The 15,660-nt window shown below is 39.8% G+C and overlaps 1 protein-coding gene across 2 annotated transcripts in view; it reads left to right on the plus strand.

The window, feature by feature from the left end:
- Window positions 1-15,660, plus strand: part of AGMO (alkylglycerol monooxygenase) — a 121,928-nt gene that overhangs the window by 53,673 nt on the left and 52,595 nt on the right. For both annotated transcript variants that reach the window (XM_035130283.3, XM_035130284.3), the window contains exons 6-10: window positions 1,155-1,221; window positions 2,115-2,180; window positions 2,261-2,340; window positions 2,592-2,726; window positions 5,413-5,529. In XM_035130283.3, coding sequence (XP_034986174.2) covers window positions 1,155-1,221; window positions 2,115-2,180; window positions 2,261-2,340; window positions 2,592-2,726; window positions 5,413-5,529 — 465 coding nt within the window. The remainder of the gene's footprint in view (window positions 1-1,154; window positions 1,222-2,114; window positions 2,181-2,260; window positions 2,341-2,591; window positions 2,727-5,412; window positions 5,530-15,660) is intronic.

Consider the following 15,660-nt stretch of genomic DNA (forward strand, 5'->3'; position numbering starts at 1 on the left):
AATTAATAGTCTGTATTCTATTGTCAGTCTTTTTGGAGTCATTTTATACAAATCTGTTGTCTCTAAATAAGCATATTCATTCAACATATATAATATGTGCATAACTAAGATGCATCTGGAAAAATGAGCAATTGTCTCATACAGTAGCTGCTTTACTGATGGAGCAAATTGCATTTAGAAATTACTGATCACATCTTCAAATTAGAGGGGGGGGAAACACCCATGTATAAAACATCTCTTCTGCTGCATTAAAGCATATCTTTGAGATCAAAAGTTCCATTCATGATGGAAATGATCACATTCTTATTATTTCTTTTTAACAAGGTGATAGTTTTCAAAGGAGTCCTTTGTTTCTATGGTTTTTTAAATGTGTGTTGGGTTTTGAGCATGGCTGACACCGAACATAAACTGAAAATGTGAGAGCGGTGGAGATGACCTAGGGCCAGGGAGATGCAGCTTCTCACTCAGCCATGAAGCTTGCTGGATTACCTTGGACAAGTTACCATCCCTCAGCCTAGTTTACCATACAGCAGGGATGGGAAATCTATTGTTCGGGTGCAAAATACAGCCACCCAGTCTTTTCTACCAGGCCCTCAAAGCTGCCTCCTGGCCACACCCCTCTCCAGCTCTGCTTTATACCACAAATATTTTGCATGGCTGGAATGTGTCATTGAACTCTGATAAGCCTCTTGTCTAGGTAGAGGATATTGAAGCATGTGCACAGAAACTAGTCTACTGTACAAAGGCAAACTTTACATTTGTTGCCTTTCCCACCATTGGCAAGTGGCCCTTGGGAGGTTGCCCTAAAGGGAATGTGTGGCCTATGGGCTGAAAAAAAATTACCCACTCCTGCCTTACAGGGTCATTGTGAGAGTAAAATGGTTTGGGTCACACATACATTGCCCTCTGCTCCCTGGAGAGTAGGATGAAATGAAAATGTAAGATTAAATTGCAATAATAAGATAAAACCCTGTCTTATGTGAATACAGGTTGTACTCAGTGAATCTTACACATCATAGCAGCTTTCTCATCTTCTCTTATGAATATTTTGTTCAGCATGGCCATTGACATTCAAATTATCCCTCTGCTCTGAATTTCTCCTATGGCATCGTCTACCTTTTCCCCCATTAACAAGATCATTGTTTTTTTCAAAGGTTATTAAGAATCTCGGTCCTTTGGAGTTTCTTCTCAACACACCTAGTCACCACAGAGTACATCATGGTAGGCAATATTAGTTATGTGTTCGTGTTTGTACTATTTTTTAAAATGTTGTTTATATGAAGGAATGGAATAGCAGGAGCAGTTGTAAATGAGAATTTTTCTATTACTATCTTAATAGCAGTTCTATATCATTTTAGATTCCCCCCCCCCAACTTGTATTTTTACATCTCACATAGTAAGTCAGGGTTATCCTTGATATTACTTACCGGTAGATGTTTGTGCCCCATTAACTTCTGCCATAAATATATCAACAAGCTTGTACTCAAATTGTTCTCTTGTTCCTCAGCCCTAACCGCATGTGACAATGTCAGTGCTATTGTAACATCATATTTTGTGATGTGGTGCTATCACAGTTTTATTTTGAACTTTTAATATTTGATTAATAATATATAAAGGCATTTCAGAAAGTCACTCCATTTTATTACATGGTATGTGAATAGCCATTTTGTTACTTTCCAAAACATTTCCTGCTTCAAAGACTGAAGAAAAATAAAGGAAATATCTTGCACGTTATTTAACTTACCATAAATCTTACAAAACAGCTTAAATAATTTTTTACAGTGCAACACTACTATTCAACAGTTCCCCCCCAACAAATGTATCAAAAAGTAACCCCAAATGTATTTCTATTATTTTTGTAAGCATGTTTGAAAAATGTCTTAAGCAGCTTGCAGTATATAACCCAGAGAGATGTTGTTAGAAGGGAAATGACACAAGAGGTTTTAAAGAAATGCTCAGAATCATGGCCATGTTATAATGAGTTTTGAGTGTAAGGAAATTTGTTTATGAGGAAATGTATGTCTAGAAGCTTATTTAAAGGGGAAAAAAAGATAAACACAATGTATTCTTCAAAGGCAGAGACAAAGTTTGTTTCAACATTTCTCCCCAAATAGGAAGAAATCCATACTGCATTGATAAGAACTATGGTGGCACACTGATTATTTGGGACAGAATTTTTGGTACGTGTAGTTAATTATTTTTCTTAACATTCGCTTTGCAAGTGGTGATTTTATTCTCAGCTTTTTTTCCTTCCCTGCAGGGACATTTGCTGCAGAAAATGATAAAGTTGTATATGGCCTAACACATGCAATAAACAGCTTCGAACCTTTCAAGATTCAGGTAGTCCTTCTGTTTTTCTAACCTGCTTGTATGCTTTAATATTAAATTTTTTTGTGTGGGTTGAATTCAGTGTGTTTCCTATTGTTCCTTTGCTTTTATTTGATTGTTTTTGGTTCATTGACATACATAAGAATTAAGCTAGTTTTAGTCAGCCTCTAGTAGGGTGGGGAATTTTAAGCTTCAAGTATTCTCATTAACAAAAGAAAGTGCCCCTGCACAGAAATGTCACACTGATTATTCTATCATTACAGTTCCATCATTGTATTTATATATGGAAAACATTTTGGAATACTCCTGGATTCTGCAATAAGCTTTCTGTCCTGTTCAAGGGCCCAGGATGGGGCCCAGGCAAGCCAAGACTTGGTCTTCTGGAGGACATCCCAGAGGTAAGTATAGCATGAATTTCACTTCTTGGTTCTGTAAATTCTGTTTCCATAAGGGTTCAGTCTTATGCATGCTTACCTAAACACAAGCCTCATATTTGTGGGATAGAAGCGGGATCCTGAGCAAACCTACACAGGAACACTCCTTAAACCCAACTGAGTTAAAAAAAAAAAGGATCTCCCATATTGCCATACTGCACCCAGGTAGGACTACCACCACCTCATGCTCAAGGTAAGACCTTAGTCAGCTTCTAGGAACTTTCAACTGTCCCCGCCTCTGGTTTGAGCAGCAGCCCAACAGTTTAGTCCATCAAGACAACACAAAGCCCTTTCAGCCTTACTAAAAGCTCATTGCAACCCCTTGTGTACAATCTTTTTCTAAGCACTTGATTACACAAGGTTCTGATCTTCATGGAAAGTCGGTTTGCCTTCCTTGGGCTGGTGGCTTTGCAGGCAGGCACCGTGTCTTCCCTATGAACCAGCCTATTGCTGGCTGGATTGTACTCCTGCTGCCAAATTGGCTAGCGGCAGCAGGTATGCAGGGGGCATTACCTGGGCATGGTGCCAACTGACCAACACCCAGGGGAAGGATAAATACCCAGGTGGCCAGGCTGTTTGGCCTCTACCTCTGCAAGAAGGATCTCAGAATGGAATGCTGCTTCAGTGGCCAACCACATCTGTACTTACAAGGACAGGGTGGTCCTAAGAACAGACCCCTCCTTCATTCCAAAGACCTTTCCACAGGCATCAAGAGACCTTTTGCCCATCACTCTCTCTAACCCCACTGAAAAGGTGTGGCACCCCCTAAATATGTGCAGGGCCCAAAGACTCATTATTTCCAATATTTCCAAGACTCATTCATTAGACAAACCAATTCCCTATTTGTATCCTTCTAATCCTCAGGTTGGGCCAGAGGGTATAATCTTCCACCCTTTCTAGTTGGATTAAGCTTCCATTTCTACAGCCTATGAAGTCACCAGCATCAAATTACCCCTCATTCATCTAGAGTGGTGGCAGCATTGGCAACCTTCTCTAGGAATGGCCCCCATTCTTGAAGCTTGCTGGGCATCCACATGTGCTGACCCTAGTTCCTGTACCCCTCACTACAAACCAGCCTGTAGTAGGCAAGTACTATGTAGTGTGCTCCCTTCATCCTTGGCTGCCAGGCCCTACCTTACTAGTCATGCTCAGCTTTTGAACATCCCACCTGCGTCCAGTACACCAGCACAGGATATAGGTCTATTGGACTCACCTGAGTGGTGTATCTCTGTGCTGGTATCCTGGACACAGGACCACACCCTAGGTTTTATCTGTTTGTCTGCCTTAGATTTAATTACATTTTTTTCCACACACACTGCATTAAAGTTATATTCTTCAGAGACCTTCTTAATATTTTCCCCTGACTTCTGTCCCTATTGTAAAATGATGAAGTGCTTCTGGGAACATCAATAGTGTTTTTTTAATGTATTTTTTATTAGAGATTTCTTGGTTTACAAAAGTATGTGCAATGTCTCTTTTTTCAAGTTACATTTTCTACAGATCAGTTTCATTTGTTGAGACATTAGTGCAGGGGTCAGCAAACTTTTTCAGCAGGAGGCCGGTCCACTGTCCCTCAGACCTTGTGGGGGGCCGGACTGTATTTTGAAAAAAAATATGAATGAATTCCTATGCCCCACAAATAACCCAGAGATGCATTTTAAATAAAAGGACACATTCTACTAAAGTAAAAACACCAGGCAGGCCCCACAAATAACCCAGAGATGCATTTTAAATAAAAGGACACATTCTACTCTTGTAAAAACATGCTGGCCGGGTTTAGAACGCGATTGGGCCGCATCCGGCCCCCGGGCCTTAGTTTGGGAACCCCTGCATTAGTGTTACATTAGGAATAAAAGGGGTAAAGAGGTGGAGTTAAATGTTCCTTCCTGCTTTGAGCACTAGGCAGTGCTAATCAAAGCTGGGCCGCCCATGATCTCCTTAGTCCTAATAATTGGCATTTTAGACCTCAACACCTTTATTCAATTGATTTCGGTGGAAAAGATTTTAAAATATGTGTTTGTAGTATCTGGTTTTTTTAGACAACAGTTTTGAAACTCTGGGAGAAGTTAGAAATCTGAAATGTTCATCTGTGAAGAAATTTTGCATATGTTCTATATGGAAAATAAATATGTTACCAAAAAGTGAGGGAAAGGGAGAGTAGAACCTAATGAGCTAGTATGTGTGCAAATATTGCATTCCATTAAAAGAACAATGGGGAAAAATGACCATCTAGATGTAATAATAATAATAATAATAATAATAATAATAATAATAATAATAATATATTTGTACCCCACCCATCTGGCTGGGTTTCTCCAGCCGCTCTGGGCAGCTTCCAACAAAGATTAAAATACATTAAAAATGTATATATTGAATTCCAGTTTCCATCAGTCACTCCTAACATTGCCGATAGTCAAAGATGATAGGAATTATAGTCCAGCAACATTTGGATAGCAACAGGTTGCCCACTCCAGCCTATAAAATAAATAATTTGCGCAGATTAAAGGTTTCAGCTGCACTTCTATTTAAAATAACAATAACAATAAAACACGATGAATAGTGAATTTTAACTACTAAATGCAAAAATGGAAGAAAAGTTAATTTGTGATTGAATAAAGACTCTGATTTGTTTGTTTCATTTTTAATGTAGGTTACTGGAAAGGAAGTTCCCTTCAGCCCCACATTACCAAGCTACCTTTCTGTCTATGCAGTTACACATTTCATCTTAATGCTGGGATTTTATATTGATTTGTTTGCTACAAAATCTGTAAGTATAATTTACACTTATTTAAATAAACTGTTTTGTGATACTTGAAGATGGTGCAGATACACTGCAAATAAAGTATGTTTCTGTTAAAACTGGATGCATGAAACTAAAAACACTGGCGAATAGTATAATTATTTTTATGGTTATCTATTTTGTGGGTCAAGATGGATTTACCATATCTTAATGTGAACATAATTTTAATGTGGTAAGAGATTTCTCATTTTTACTGATAGCTCCATCCTGACATCCCCCCCATCTTCTGTTTTATCCTTTACTCATTCCTTAAACAGTGTAACCCCCTCCCCCCACAGTTTCCACAATGGACTGCATAAAAGTTATCGTTTCAAGACCCCTGTCCTAGGCATGATACAGAAAGTCAAGCTAAACTGAAGGCTGAGCTCCAGGAGCACTCTAAAACTCCAGAAGGAACTATCATAAGAAGAAAGCATTTATGTGAATAATATAACTTGGCATTTAACTTCAATATCAATTTTCCACTACACGGAGTTATGAAATGCCCATAGACAGAACTGGAACCATTTTTACTTGGCTATGTCACAAATGTGGCATTGATCCATAAATAGACACAACTGTTTTCCTCATTTTTAGTCATATGTTCCATTCCATAATAGCAATAATGCACTTGAGATTGTGCAGAATTTTTCTCAAATTATTATGTTTGGTCTGATATACATGTGTACACAAAGTTTTAATGCATTAGCTTTGTTTTCTCAGTCTGAAATTATTTAATTATAGGAGATAAGAAATAACAAAAAAAGCTTTTTCCCCATAATAAAATATTTGGTTAGATCATTCTTTCACTAAGAGGTTTAACCTGAACCCCAGCAAAATGAACTTGATTGATTTACATATTAATGAGAGGTGCATTTTGCTGTTGGTGTCTGAGACAGTGACAGCTTTGTACCTTAATGTTCACTCTGACCAGTTTTATTGTTTTTCCAAATTCTTTTTCACACCTCCAATTTGTTTCCCCAAGGCAATACTAAGTATCAGTTGGTTGGCTTGAAAATTTCTCAACTATGTTGTATTTTTTAAAATCACTGTCTTTAATAAGATTATAGCGCTGCAACATAGATAAATCCATGAGGTTAAATAAAAATATCTATTCATAACTCTTTAGACCGGGAGAAAGAACCTCTACCTATAGGCCAATCCGGGCCCACCAGTGGGTCCAGTTTGGCCTGTGAAGCCATTTCCCCCAAACCACTCACATCAATGCATATGGGGTTAAATAAAATGTTGGCTGTGCATGCAGTCAAGGCATCACTGCCAATAGGAAATAATACGATTGGTATTTAGCTGAAGCATAGGTCTATATGATGTCATTGGGTCACCGGAGCCTCTCCCTAATATGGACCACAGTATAATTTTATTCCAGTTTTATTTTAATTATTTATTTTGTGGCCGTATTGGCCATTAGATAGGCTGACGGTTTATAGGGAAACTAGTATTTTCTTACTCCTTGAAACTCCTATGACTGTTTGAACTTGGCAAGTCTGCAAAACTGATTCGTGGGCTGCCCCCTTTCCCAAAGAGTCTTTGCTCCTGATTATGGTGGAGTCATAGCCCAACATAGTGACCCCATGATGCCATATAGATCTATGCTTCTTCAAAGATTCCAACTAAACATCAGGAATAACTTTCTGACCGTAAGAGCTGTTGGACAGTGGTGGACTGTTGTTCCTTGGAGGTTTTTAAGCAGAAGTTGGATGACCCTCTGTCATATATGATCTGTCAGAAGTCCCTACCAGCATTAATGAGTGACTCTCAACCCTTCAAATAAAGCTCACCAAAAACCAACAGGCTACTATTATAAGCGTTTATGCACCAACACCGATGCCGATGAAGACATTAAAGAAATTTTTAACTCTCAGCTGGATACCGTCCTATCAGAGATGCCTAAGGAAGATAAAATTATCCTCCTGGGTGATTTTAATGCAAGAGTTGGGCAAGATTTCAATCTGTGGCCTGGGACTATTGGGAAAGAAGGAGTTGGCAACAGCAACCAGAACAGAATCTTACTTTTGACGGTATGTGCACCGCACAACCTTGTTATTATGGTACCAACACACTCTTTCGACAGAAAAATAAATTTAAAACTTCATGGAGGCATCCTCGGTCAAACCACCGTCACCTCTTAGACTATGTTATTGTCCCTGCTAAAGATCGATGTGATGTGCTCCTTACCAGAGCTATGACAAGCGCTGACGACTACTGGACAGATCACCAACTAATACACTCCACGATGGCTATCAAGATTATACCTCAACGCAGGCTTCAAGGAAGGAAACCAAGGCGCAAAATGAGCACTCAAGCTCTTCAAGATCCCATTAAGTGGGATTGCTTCTAAATGACTCTTAAGGACCATCTGTTTTCAGAATTTCCTGATAACATCGAGGAACACTGGACCAAGCTAAAAACATCCATTATTGCAGCCTGTGAACAAACTATTGGATACCAAACCAAGAAACACCAGGATTGGTTTGAAGAGAATGACAGTGAGATTAAACACATGATTGACAAGAAAAGGAAGGCCTTTCAGATCTGGCAAAGAGATCGAAACTGTGCCACTAAGAAAAAAAACCTATGCCAACGCTAGAAGAACCAGAGAACTAAAAAACACCTGATGGATAAATAAAGCTCAAGAGATCCAGCACATAGCTGACACTCATGATGCACAGAGTTTCTTTAAAGCCACAAAGACCATCTATGGGCCAATAAATCGTGGCATATGCCCCCTACGCTCAGCAGATAGTACCACACATCTAAAAGATGAAGAAACTATTGCACTGCGCTGGAAAGAACACTACCAACATCTCCTTAACCGCAACTCCCCCGTAGCTGCTGAGGTCCTTTCACGAATTCCACAAAAACAAGTTAGAGATGAGCTTGCAGTATCTCCAAATCTGGGAGAATTGTGTACAGCTATTAACCAAATGAAAAATAACAAAGCCAGTGGACCTGATGGGATACCTGCTGAAATCTTCAAAGTGGGTGGAATTTAATGAGAAGTGGTCCCAGCAGACTTTAGGAATGCCAAAATTATAAATCTCTTTTAAAAAGGTGACAGAACTGATTGCAGAAACTATTGAAACATCTCTCTATTAGCTGCGGCTGGCAAAATCTTGCAAGGATCTTAACAAACTGTCTCTTAACGATATCCAAGGTGACCCTTCCTGAATCCCAAAATCTTCAATCTGAGCAGGCGGAAAGCAAAGAGTAAGGTTACCGTAACTTCCATCATAGAGCGTCAGTATGCTGATGACAACACAGTGTGTGCATGCTCAGAGGATGACCTCCAAACCATTCTAAATATCTTCGTAGAAGCTTACAAAAAGCTTGGCCTGTCGCTCAACATCCAAAAAACCAAATTGCTGCACCAATAAGTACAAAATAACCCCTCTGCAGCACCACAAATCCAACTCAGTGGTGTAACGTTGGAAAATGTCGATCACTTCTCCTACCTAGGCAGTTATCTTTCCACAAGGGTCAACACTGATGCCGAAATCCAGCATCGCCCGAGCTCTGTGAGTAGGGCTTTCTTCCGATTGAAGTGCAGAGTGTTTGAGGACTGGGACTTTCACAGGGAAAATAAAATGCTTGTTTACAAAGCTGTTGTACTACCAACCTTACTGTATGCTTGTGAAACATGGGCCACTTAAAAATGCCATCTCCAACTTCTTGAAGGATTCCATCAACGGTGTCTCTGAAAAATCATGCACATCACTTGGGAAGACAGGTGAACTAATATCAGTGTACTGGATGAAGCAAAGGTCACCAGTGTTAAAGCAATGATTCTTCAACATCAATTTCTTTGGACTGGTCATGTTGTGTGGATGCCTGATGATCGTCTTCCAAAGCATCTACTCTATTCCGAACTTAAATTGGAAAGCATAATGCTGGTGGTCAACAAAAGAGGTTTAAAGACTGTCTCAAGGCAAATCTTTAAAAAAATGTAGTATAAACACCAGAAACTGGGAAACACTGGCCTGTGAGAGCTCCAGTTGGAGAACAGCCTTTACCAAAGGTGTCATGGACTTTGAAGACACTCGAACTCAGAACGCAAGGGAGAAACGTGCTAAGAGGAAGGCATGCTTGGCAAATTCACACTGTGATCAACTCCCGCCTGGGAACCAATGTCCCAACTGTGGAAGTATGTATGTATCCAGAATTGGCCTCCACAGTCACTTACGGACTCATTGTTAAAACCGTGTTTATGGAAGACAATCTTACTCGGCTATGAGTGATCACAGAAGAAGAAGAAGAAGAAGAAGAAGAAGAAGAAGAAGAAGAAGAAGAAGAAGAAGAAGAAGAAGAAGAAGAAGAAGAAGAAGAGTTGAAATCCCTTCATTGCAGGGGGGTGGAGTAAATGACCCTTGAGGTCCCACCCAACTCAGCAATTCTATGAATTCTTTATTTGCATTTAGTCTTTGGAATTTGTCATTCTATCATTTCTTTCCATCTTTGAGTATAGCTAGGGTCTCATTTCTCCTTCACCATAAAATAAAATTGTATAAGAGACAGCTTTTTTGACAACCTTTACTCTTTTTGCCTATATTAGTATTTCAGAAAATCATGTTATTAATGCATCCCTTTGAAGTTTAAGCCAGTTATTTTTAAAATCCCTTAACTGGAAATACTCAAATATGAAAAAGAATGTTTTCATCATAAGGGCAAGTTGTTTAACATGGTTGTCCTCAAGCTAGTCAATATATTTAGTTAACCCTGCTTGCTGCCAGTTGACGAACATCATTTTAAAAAAACCCACCATTTTTATTAATTTGAAGATCAAATAATACTGAGGCCATTGGGAATTGTGGCAGGCCTAAGTGATTTTTACATTTGGCTCATATTTTCCACAACACTGGGATAATACAACTTACCCTTTTGCCTGACTTCCTGTCTTTAGTTTCCTTCCACATAGAAGCCTTTGGATTTAAACACATCTGCTCCAAATCTTTTATATTTCCTTGTCCCATTTCTTGATACCAGTCCATTTTTTTTTCAAACTAGCAATTTGTATGCAAATGTATTTTAAAACCTGGATTTAATTTTTGTATGAATACTCTACCAAATTTAAATGTGTGTGGGCTATAGGTCAGTGGTAAAGCACATGCTGTGCAACTGAAATGTTCCAGGGTCAATCTGTGGCTTCTCCAGGTAGGCCTTTGAGAGAGCTCTGCCTAGAATCCTGAAAGCAGCTGCCAGGTAGTATCAGCGGTACTGGATAAAGTCGACTAGTATCAAGCAACTTCCTGCATTTCTATATACAGTAGCCTGGATCCACAGAAGCTTCCTTCAGAGGAAATACCCACATGCTGTCTGGATCCCATCGAGTATGTTAAGGAAGCTGCAAGAGTTTAGAACATTATTATTACTTTCCTGATTTATAACATTTATTGATCTCCTTTTTTTACTATGGTAATTCAAAGTGATGTGCACTATATGAATAGTCAAAGGCAAACCTTGAAATGCACATAAAAAGACAAGCCCATTTTTTAAAGTTACGATTCAATAGGAATATGCATCAATAGGAGTATAGCATCTAGATCAAGGGAAGTAATAGTACCACTGTATTCCACTCTGGTCAGGCCTCACCGGGAATACTGTGTCCAGTTCTGGGCACCACAGTTCAAGAAGGATACTGACAAGCTGGAACGTGTCCAGAGGAGGGCAACCAAAATGGTCAAAGGCCTTATGAGGAATGGCTTAGGGAGCTGGGTATGTTTAGCCTGGAGAAGAGAAGATTAAGGGGTGATATGATAGCTATGTTCAAATATATAAAATGATGTCATATGGAAGAGGGTGAAAGGTTGTTTTTCTCCAGAGAAGTGGACACGGAGCAATGGATTCAAGCTACAAGAAAGAAGATTCCACCTAAACATTAGGAAGAACTTCCTGACAGTAAGAGCTGTTCAACAGTGGAATTTGCTGCCAAGGAGTGTGGTGGAGTCTCCTTCTTTGGAGGTCTTTAAGCAGAGGCTTGACATCCATCTGTCAGGAATGCTTTGATGGTGTTTCCTGCTTGGCAGGGGGTTGGACTGGATGGCCCTTGTGATCTCTTCCAACTCTATGATTCTATGATTTAAAACATTCCACTCACTTGAGGCCACAGATAATTAAGAGCCTGGTGAAAAAGAAATGTTTTTGCCAAGCAGTGATGTAAACATAACTACCACTCATGAAAAGGGAACTGCTGATGCTCTGGGATATCATATTTATGAGAGAAGTACTTTTGCTTTAAAATCACAGAATACAGTAGTTTAAAGTTTATTTGAATTAGTATGTAAATTTGAAAGCTTTCTCCCTTTTCGACACAACAAAAATCCCACTTTTTGTTCAGTTTCTGTCAATAATCACACTTCAAAAGCTGTGCCTAATTTATAACTGGGGATCCTGCTGTGGTTCCAGAGATCATCCCCTTCCCCTGGTTAAATACAAATACTGCAGTATATAAATTCTCGTTTATTTTATATGTTCATGCTTCATGTGTATTTTGTTTGGATTGGAGAGAGAGGATTCTTACACTGCCATTAAAGTGTAACAGTCACATTCCTTTCCCACTGCAACTTGCAAACGCTTAGATTAGTGATCTAAGTTGTTTATTTTATTTATTTTATTTTATTGGCGCAGCACCTAGAAAATTAACACAACAACTGCCAAGTTCCACTTTGCGGTTTGTACATTTCAAATATAAAAGCGGAACGTAAATACAGGAACAACTCTAGTGTGTGTCTCCTGTATGATTAGATTGTAAATAGAAAACTATACGTTATAGATGCACATTTATATAACACAATGTTTAAAATTTATATACATCTACCATGTATTTTGCTTTGATATTAACTAGAAATGCACAGGCTATTCCTGCTGCTCCTGACTTCTAGATCTCCTTGCTCTATCTAACTGTCACCCCTTCTCCATATCATGCTTCTCGTTTCTTGAACTTTTTCCCTCCCAACAGCACTTGGCCTATTCAGTCTTCAGGGCACATTGTGTAAGATGTCAGGTGTTCACATATCTTTAATTTGCAAACACTTGATAATATCTACAAATGACTCCCATGACTGAATATATGTGCAAACATATTGTAGTTGAAAAATTGTCTGTATGAGCTATTGCGTGTTTAGACCCCACAACCACCCCCTCAGGGAGGAATAAAAACACTACGACACGTGATATAAGGTTAATGTTATTGGACAAATTTAGGCCACAACTTTATTGGTTACAGAATGTGAGGAGTACTGGCTTAGGCATTGAGTAGACCAGGCTATATCTGACCCCTGTGTGCAGGAAGTCTGGTAGGGTAAACCACTGATAGGAGGAGCCCCGTCGATGCAAACCAACTCAAGCTCCCCCCTTGGTTCCCGGAAGGGTTGTGGCATGGCCATAGCCCCGCCCCGGGCTTTGGACAAGATCCACACCCCCGGATTCCTTTAACGGAATACACCTAAGCATAGAGGGGCAGGCGATGGCCAGGCCTCCCCTCCCCCATCAGAAGGTCACCCAATGCCTACCCACCACAACGTCCCCGCCCCCCGGAGGGGAGTGGGTGGTCATGTGGTCCACTGCAACCCCACCCCAACGGGAAGTGGAGTGGGCTTCACATTACACATCTTTATACTTAAGATTTCAATTAGTATATTGACTTAAGAGTATGAGCTGTGAGCCAAAATGTCCCTGATTCAGATCTTGCACTATTTCCCAGTGTCAATCTCCTCTTGCATCGTAATGGGATAAATAAGGATGACACATCCTCACAAATCACCCTGTTAGGGTTAGCAGCTGAAACATTCATTATTATTTATTTAAGCCAACAAAGTGTATCATTCCAGTGTTGTTACTGAGAAAAAGAGAGGTTTCATATTTGCATAGTATTTCAATGTATATTAAAAACTCTAAATGCTATTTACAGTAATAACAATTTATCAATGGGATTTACTCACCCTGTGTCTGGAAACAACATGGTTTATGGGTCACCAGTGAGAGATAATATAGTACTGTATCTTTAAATCAGTTGCTGTTCAGATGTGTAGGTGCTGTTCAGATAAACACATGGAGCCTGGGAGTGGGGACAGTGAGTATGATCTCTATCTCTCCCTCCATGTGTCACCAAGCCACTCCACAGGGCTGCTGTACCTTTCTTTTCTCAGGACGTTTTCATATCTGTTTTATTTTAAACCAGAACGTTGTTGCTTAGGTTGCAGGTCAGAGTAACTCTGCTTTCATTAAATGGGAGTTTGCATGGTAATTTACTAGCCACAGGATTTCAGTTTTACATAGGGAGGTGATTATATTGGCTTTGAAATTGGCTGGCTGCAACCAGAGTCCACTAAAGTCCAGAGCCAGTTCTAGCACATTCTTTAGCTGTATTCAGCACTCCTAAATGAAATAAGCCATTGGGGAGAAAGAGGCAAGACAAGAATGGCTGGGGGGCGGGGGGAGCGAGCGCTGAGCACAGTACTCTTTCATTCTATGTTTTAAACAAGTAGATAGTTTCTCTAGAAAATGTATTTTTTTTATGTTGTAACCTGCCCTTCCAAAGGACCACATGGTTCCTTACAGCAATAGGTAAAGGTAAACGTACCCCTGACCGTTGGGTCCAGTCGCGGACGACTCTGGGGTTGCGGTGCTCATCTCGCTCTATATGCCAAGGGAGCCGGCATTTTTCCACAGACAGCTTCCAGGTCATGTGGCCAGGCCAGCATGACTATGGCCAGCTTCTGGCAAACCAGAGCAGTGCACGGAAACACTGTTTACCTTCCTGCTGCTAGGTTGGCAGGAGCTGGGACAGAACAACTGGAGCTCACCCTGTCGCGGGGATTTGAACTGGGAACCTCCTGATTAGCAAGCCCTAGGCTCTGTGGTTTAGACCACAGTGCTACCCATGTAAAAACCACAAAAGTAATGCAAGAAATTATGAAATTGCATTAAAAACAACTTGGCAGCACCTCCCAAAATTGAGCTTAAAATATCTCACACAATCTTTTTTGCTTCATGGGAAAAAGCTATACATTGAGATTTAACTTGAACACATTTCTCTTTTTTATTTTTATACAAAATGATGAGTTATTGGGGAGGTTTGCCTACTGGCCAAAATGCTTTTTGAGAAAACAACAAAAAACAAAAAACAACAAAAACAACAATGTGAAGTACTGTTACATTAAATTTCCCTCATTTTTCTATCTTGAAGTGAAGCAGTAAATCTGCGGTTTGATAGTTTGTCCTGGGAAGAAACTGGTTAGATTGTGTTTTGGTTTTTTTTAAAGGCAGTGAATCTGTTTTCTAGGTTTAAAAGGAGTTAAAACTTTTGGTTAAAAATCCCTGGGGGTGCCTTTTGACTCTTCAGTAAAACAAAACCCACTCAGAAATAGCCTGGATCTTGTGGTTTGATGTGTTCTCCAAACATGGACAAAAGGACTTCTCACTGCTATTAAATTTGAGAATCCTGTCCAACAGCATCCTTCCCTCAGATGCCTTTGAGGGGAAGGGATCACTGTGAAGGCTGTGGTATTCTTTCAGGAAAACTTTTTATTGAGCTCAAAAAGCTCCTAGTACAGCTTCATGCATTTCCATCTACTATTGAGCCCTGCAGTCTGAATTAGAAATCTCAGGCTCTACTATGAAGACTAACATTATAGGACTCTTCCATTGCAGTTTATGCTTCTTCTTTTATTTTTATTTTTTAAGGTAAATGTATTTAAGTTTCGGGTGGAATCACCCTTGGTCAATAGATTGGTTATCCCGTGCTTTTCCTCCTTAAAAATAATATCAAAAGCAACTGCTTTTGTTTTCATATATCTTTCCCCTTCGTTTTACATGTGGCAGAATTAGAAACAGAGAAATCGGCACAAGTGGCACTTCCACAGGTGAAGATTCCTGATTTTTACCGAGGATTGGGGGGCCCTCTAGTGGAATGGCACTGGATGTGGCACAAAAATCAAAGGCAGCATATTGCACGATATCACTGTGCGAATTTCTAGGGAAATAAAAGCCTTGGGTGCTGTTGCTACTAAAGTCAGCAGGAAGAAGTAGATATATAGCAAGCACGAGCAGTGAGTGTGGTGAGGCAGAGCCACTTTTCTGGCACTGGAGTTGCTGCAGTTTACT

The sequence above is a fragment of the Zootoca vivipara genome, chromosome 11, assembly GCF_965207765.1.
Source record: "Zootoca vivipara chromosome 11, rZooViv2.hap1.1, whole genome shotgun sequence".
Taxonomy (NCBI): Eukaryota; Metazoa; Chordata; class Lepidosauria; order Squamata; family Lacertidae; genus Zootoca; species Zootoca vivipara.